General features: G+C 54.9%; 1 protein-coding gene across 1 annotated transcript; it reads left to right on the top strand.

Annotated features, from left to right (window-relative positions):
• The first annotated feature begins 2,121 nt into the window (after positions 1–2,121).
• On the top strand, positions 2,122–4,980 carry LOC143869981 (uncharacterized). The gene is made up of 3 exons (XM_077376514.1): positions 2,122–2,443; positions 2,777–3,276; positions 4,462–4,980. The coding sequence occupies exons 1-3, from the start codon at positions 2,122–2,124 to the stop codon at positions 4,978–4,980; spliced, it is 1,341 nt and encodes a 446-aa protein (XP_077232629.1).
• The last annotated feature ends 1,033 nt before the right edge of the window (positions 4,981–6,013 follow it).

Genomic DNA, 6,013 nt, shown 5'->3' with positions numbered 1-6,013 from the left:
CGCAGATGCCGCAGTATGACGGGACCACCGACCCCGTGGACCACTTGGAAACTTTCAGAACTACAATGCTCCTCCACGGGGCGTCAGATGGATTCCTTTGCAGGGCACTCCCCACCACATTAACTGGAGCCGCGAGGGACTGGTACTCGCGACTCAAGCCCAGGTCCGTAGACAATTTTGGTGACTTTGGGGATGACCTGGTCCGTCACTTCATGAGCAGCCAAAGACCCCGGAAGACGACGGCTTCGCAGATGGCCCTCAGGCAGGGAGACGATGAGACCTTAAAGGTGTTCGTCGGCCGCTTCAATAGGGAAGCTCTTCAGGTTCCCAACCTGGATCCCTCCGCGGCCACGAATGCCCTCTTGGCAGGCGCCCGATCAATCGACTTCAGACGAGCAGTGGCGCGGCGCAATCCGCAGTCCCTCGCAGACCTGATGGCCGGGGCGGAGGAGTATATCTCGGTGGAAGAAACTCTCGCTGCCGAGAAGGCCTGAGGACAAGAACCCTACCAAGCAGCGTAGGGATGATAAGAAGAAGGAGAGAAGCCCTTCCCGCAAGGAGAGAAGCCCTTCTCGAAAGGGGAAAAGCCCCCAACCGAGAGAGCATTATACGCGGCTGACCGCGTCCAGAGCGCAGATCCTGACAGCCATTCGGGAAGAGGACTTCATTCGGTGGCCGGAGAAGCAGACCTCGTCGGGGAAAAGAGACATGTCTCAGTACTGCAGGTTCCACAAGGCCCACGGCCATGATACCAATGCGTGCCTCCATTTGAAGGAGGAGATCGAGCAGCTGATCAGCAGAGGGTACCTCGGAAAGTACTTGAAAAATGATGACAGAAAAGAGCGCAAGGACAAGCCGAGGACCAGAGGAAGAAGCCCCCGGAGCGCTCAACCTCTGGGCGACCGCATCCAAGCTCCTGCGCCGGTCATCCCTCCTCCTCCTCAGGTACCTCAACCCCAATCTCATGGTGTTATTGATACAATTTCAGGAGGGCCGACCGCAGGAGGAACTTCTTCATCAGCCCGCAGGAATTATGCCCGGCAGGTCAACGCCGTCCATACCTGCAGTAAGAAGGCCAGGCTGGAGAACGAGATATCCTTTTCAGATGCAGATCTCGACGGCCTAATCCTCCCGCATGATGATGCCCTGGTCATCACCATGATGGTGGAAAACTGGGAAATGAAGAAGATCTTGGTCGACAACGGAAGCTCCGCAGACATCCTCTATTATCACGCATTCGAGCGGATGCTGATCGGAGCTGACCGTCTGAAGCCGGCCAACTCAGATCTGTTCGGGTTCTCTGGAGAAGTTGTCAAAGTTGAAGGGCAGATCGAGCTTCCAGTCCTGATAGGAGAGCCGCCCTGCCAGTCCTTCGCCATGGTGAACTTCTTGGTGGTAAGGGCCAAGTCGGCCTACAATGCTATTCTGGGCCGCCCCGACCAGAATCTCCTCCGAGCTGTTCCCTCCGCTTATCATCAGAAGATGAAGTTTGCTACGCCAGGTGGTATAGGAGAAGTCAGAGGGGATCAGCCCCAGTCGAGGCAGTGCTATGCGGCAGCACTAAGAGGGAAGAATGCGTCCGAGTCTCTGCCAATCGAGCTGTTTGATCTGAGGGATGAAGCCCAGATCATAGTGAACGAGCCGGCCGAGGACCTTCTATCTGTCCCGTTATACAGCGATGACGACCAGAGGGTTGTCCAGATCGGCTCTGCCCTGCCAGAGGCCGCGCAGCAGGATCTTGTTCAGTTCCTCAGAGCCAATGCAGATGTCTTTGCCTGGGCTCCTTCAGATATGCCCGGCATCGACCCTGCAGTAAGCACCCATGAGCTCGGGGTTGATCAGACCTGCAAGCCCGTGAAGCAGAAGAGGAGGCACTTTGCACCGGAGAGGCGAAGGGCCATCAGAGAAGAGGTGGAGAGGCTTCTGAAAGCTGACTTCATCCGCGAAATCCAGTATCCGGACTGGCTCACGAATGTGGTAATGGTGAAGAAGTCTAATGGGAAGTGGAGGACCTGCATAGATTTCACAGACCTGAACAAGGCCTGCCCAAAGGACAGCTACCCGCTCCCGAAGATAGATCAGCTCATCGACGCTACCGCAGGTCACGAGCTCCTAAGCTTTATGGACGCCTTCTCAGGGTATAATCAGATCAGAATGCATGAGTCCGACATTCCGAAGACATCGTTCGTAACCGATCAGGGGACCTATTGCTACCGTGTTATGCCTTTTGGGCTGAAGAACGCAGGCGCCACCTACCAGCGGCTCGTCAACAGGCTGTTCAGGGAGCAGATAGGCCGCAATATGGAAGTGTATGTGGACGATATGCTGGTCAAGAGCAGAGCTGCCTGCAATCATGTTGCCGACCTCAAAGAAGCATTTCAAGTCTTAAGGCAGCACAATATGAAGCTCAATCCGACCAAGTGTACGTTCGGCGTCGGAGCAGGCAAGTTTCTAGGCTTCATGGTAAGCCAGAGAGGGATAGAGGCGAATCCGGAGAAGATCAAGGCAGTAATGGAGCTGAATCCGCCCAGAACAATCAGAGAAGTCCAGCGACTGACTGGGTTAGTGGCCGCCCTGGGGCGGTTCATCTCTAAGTCCGCGGAAAGATGCTTTCCGTTCTTCAACGCAGTAAAAGGTTTAAAAACCGCGCCCTGGACTCCGGAGTGTCAAGCAGCGTTCGAAGAGCTGAAGCAGTACTTGTCCTCCCCGCCGTTGCTGTCCAAGCCAGAGCCAGGGGAAGAGCTGATTCTGTATCTCTCGGCGGGACCTTTGGCAGTTGCAGCAGTACTGGTCCGAGAGGAGTCCCACCAGCAGAGGCCGATTTACTATGTCAGTAAGGTTCTCCATTATGCGGAGACCAGATATCAGCGAGTCGAGAAGCTCGTATACGCCCTCGTAATGGCGGCCAGAAAGCTGAGGCTGTATTTCCAGGCGCATACGATCAAGGTCTTGACAGGGCAGCCCCTCAGGCAGATCCTCCACCGTCCAGACACTTCGGGCCGACTTGTGAAGTGGGCCGTCGAGCTCAGCGAGTTTGACATCAAGTATCTGCCCAGACCAGCGATCAAAGCTCAGGTTCTCGCGGATTTCATAACTGAATGTACAGTGCCAGATTCAGACCCCGGGTCGGAAGCAGCGCCTCCTTTGGAAGCAGAACCAGTTATTCAAGAGCAGCAAGAGCAGCAGGTTGAAGCCGAGGCGGTTTCGCTTCCCGGGCTTGAGGGTGCAGCCCCGCAGGTCAGCCCCCCTCCGTGTTCTGAAGAGTCGCTCTGGGAGGTATATGTTGACAGGTCTTCAAACAGAAGCGGCAGCGGTGCCGGGCTAGTGCTCACAGGACCAGATGATTTTGTCCTGAATTATGCCCTGAGGTTTGGTTTCCGTGCGTCAAACAATGAGGCAGAGTACGAACCGCTCATCGCCGGGATGAACCTTGCCATTCAGGCCCGCGCTCAGAGACTGAAGGCGTACTGCGATTCACAGTTGGTTGTGTGCCAGATCCAGGGAGTCTATGAAGCCCGTGAGGGACGAATGGTCAAATATTTGCAAAGGGTGCGTAGCCTGGCCAGTGAGTTCGGACGTTTCGAGGTCATTAGAGTCCCCCGGACTGAAAATACAAAAGCTGATGTGCTCTCAAAGCTGGCGGCGTCGGGCTACACCGCCCTTCGAGAAATTCGCATGGAGTTCCTAAAAACCTCCAGCATTGATGGCCAGCCCGTCGCAGTTATGGAGATCGAAGATGAGCCGTGCTGGATGGATGAGATCGTCAGATATCTGCGCAGCGGAGAGCTCCCCGGAGAGAAAAAAGAAGCCCGTAAGGTCGTACAGCGGGCATCAAGGTTTTCACTCGACGGCGAAGTCCTGTACAAGAGATCTTACACCCTCCCGTACTTGAAGTGTCTCCGGCCAACTGATGCCCTGTATGCCCTGCGAGAGACCCATGAAGGGATTTGCGGAGAGCACCTTGGGGGCAAGGCCCTCGCTATCAAAGTTCTTCTAAGAGGCCTGTACTGGCCTACACTAAGACAAGATGCTCTGAGCCTCGTGAAGAAGTGTCAGAAGTGTCAGAAGTTCTCTCCAGCCGCTCACCAGCCTGCCGTGCCGATGGCCCCGATCATCAGTCCTCTCCCTTTTGCTGTCTGGGGAATGGACATTTTGGGTCCTTTTCCGCCGGCCTCCGGAGGCCGCGAGTTCGTCGTTGTGGCCATCGACTACTTTACTAAGTGAGTAGAAGCTGAACCTCTGGCGAAGATCACCGAGCAGAACGTCCAGAACTTTTTCTGGAAATCAGTGGTGTGCAGATTCGGGATCCCCCGGGTCCTCATAACAGACAATGGCAAGCAGTTCGACTCGAGGAACTTCAGAAAGTTTTGTTCAGATCTGAAGATTGAGCAAAGGTTCACTTCCGTGGCGCATCCGCAGACGAATGGACAGACTGAAGTGACGAACAGGATTCTGTTGCAGGGGATAAAAAAGAGACTGGATGATAAGACCGGACGCTGGGCTGACGAACTGTACCGTGTGCTCTGGGCATATCGGACCACCCCACGCACCGCAACAGGTGAGTCGCCTTTCAACCTCTCCTTCGGGACAGAGGCTGTGATTCCGGTTGACATCGGCGTTCCCTCTCCAAGAGTTGTTGACTTCAATGAACAGCTCAATGGGGACGGGCTCCGCGTCAACCTCGACTTGCTTGAGGAGCTCCGTGAGGAGTCTCAGATCAGAGCCGCAGCATATAAGCAGAAGGTGTCTAGATACCATGATACGAAGATCCGGCCAAGGGAGTTCCGCACTGGCGACCTGGTTTTGAGAAAGGCGGCCGTTTCCCAGCCAAGAAAGGTGGGCAAACTGTCCCCGACTTGGGAAGGGCCGTACCGAGTCAAAGAGGTCATCCGTCCAGGAAGCTACCGCCTAGAGACACTTGACGAGCAGCTGCTGCCGCACGCCTGGAATTCCAGAAATCTCCGGATATATTACCAGTAGTCTTTCCTCTTGCCTTTGAAGGCCTGTAAAGAATATCTGTAGTTACATTTCAAGGTGAAATAAAGTGGAGTTGTGATTAAACTGTGTCCCTCATTTTGAGTCACTAGTCTAGCCCCTCCATTAAAAAACTCTAAGTGTTTGCAGACTTAGCTTCCAACCTAAGTGTTTGCAGACTTAGAGGACGGCAATGGTGCACTCCGGCGCGTCCAGTTCGGTGTGCAGATCAGTTCCAACCCCGGACCCGCCCTAGTGGAAAACCACTTAAAAGACCTGCCCGGCCTGGCCGACCAAAGCCTAAGCCGGACAGGATATGGCGCAATCGCTAAACGCCAAAAGACCTGCCCGGCATAGCCGTCCACAGACTAAGCCGGACAGGATATGGCGCACTCGTTAGGCGCCTCAAAAAACTCTAAGTGTTTGCAGACTTAGCTCCCAACCTAAGTGTTTGCAGACTTAGAGGACGTCGGTGCACTCCGGCGCGTCCAGTTCGGTGTGGAGATCAGTTCCAACCCCGGACCCGCCCTAGTGGAAAACCACTTAAAAGACCTGCCCGGCCTGGCCGACCAAAGCCTAAGCCGGACAGATTATGGCGCAATCGCTAAACGCCAAAAGACCTGCCCGGCATAGCCGTCCACAGACTAAGCCGGACAGGATATGGCGCACTCGTTAGGCGCCTCAAAAAACTCTAAGTGTTTGCAGACTTAGCTCCCAACCTAAGTGTTTGCAGACTTAGAGGACGGCAATGGTGCACTCCGGCGCGTCCAGTTCGGTGTGGAGATCAGTTCCAACCCCGGACCCGCCCTAGTGGAAAACCACTTAAAAGACCTGCCCAGCCTGGCCGACCAAAGCCTAAGCCGGACAGGATATGGCGCAATCGCTAAACGCCAAAAGACCTGCCCGGCCTGGCCGACCAAAGCCTAAGCCGGACAGGATATGGCGCACTCGTTAGGCGCCTCAAAAAACTCTAAGTGTTTGCAGACTTAGCTTCCAACCTAAGTGTTTGCAGACTTAGAGGACGGCAATGGTGCACTCC

Source organism: Tasmannia lanceolata, unplaced genomic scaffold, assembly GCF_043159265.1.
Source record: "Tasmannia lanceolata isolate RefF3 unplaced genomic scaffold, GAP_Taslan_0.1 ptg000003l, whole genome shotgun sequence".
Taxonomy (NCBI): Eukaryota; Viridiplantae; Streptophyta; class Magnoliopsida; order Canellales; family Winteraceae; genus Tasmannia; species Tasmannia lanceolata.
The sequence above is the reverse complement of the archived record's forward strand: the minus strand, read 5'-3'. Positions and strand labels throughout refer to the sequence as shown.

Coding starts and splice junctions, on each gene's coding strand:
- LOC143869981 (XM_077376514.1), top strand. CDS start 2,122: ATGGACGCCTTCTCAGGGTATAATCAGATCAGAATGCATGAGTCCGAC. Junction 2,444..2,776: donor TACGTTCGGCGTCGGAGCAG/GCAAGTTTCTAG, acceptor GACCTTTGGCAG/TTGCAGCAGTACTGGTCCGA. Junction 3,277..4,461: donor CTGAAGAGTCGCTCTGGGAG/GTATATGTTGAC, acceptor ATTCTGTTGCAG/GGGATAAAAAAGAGACTGGA.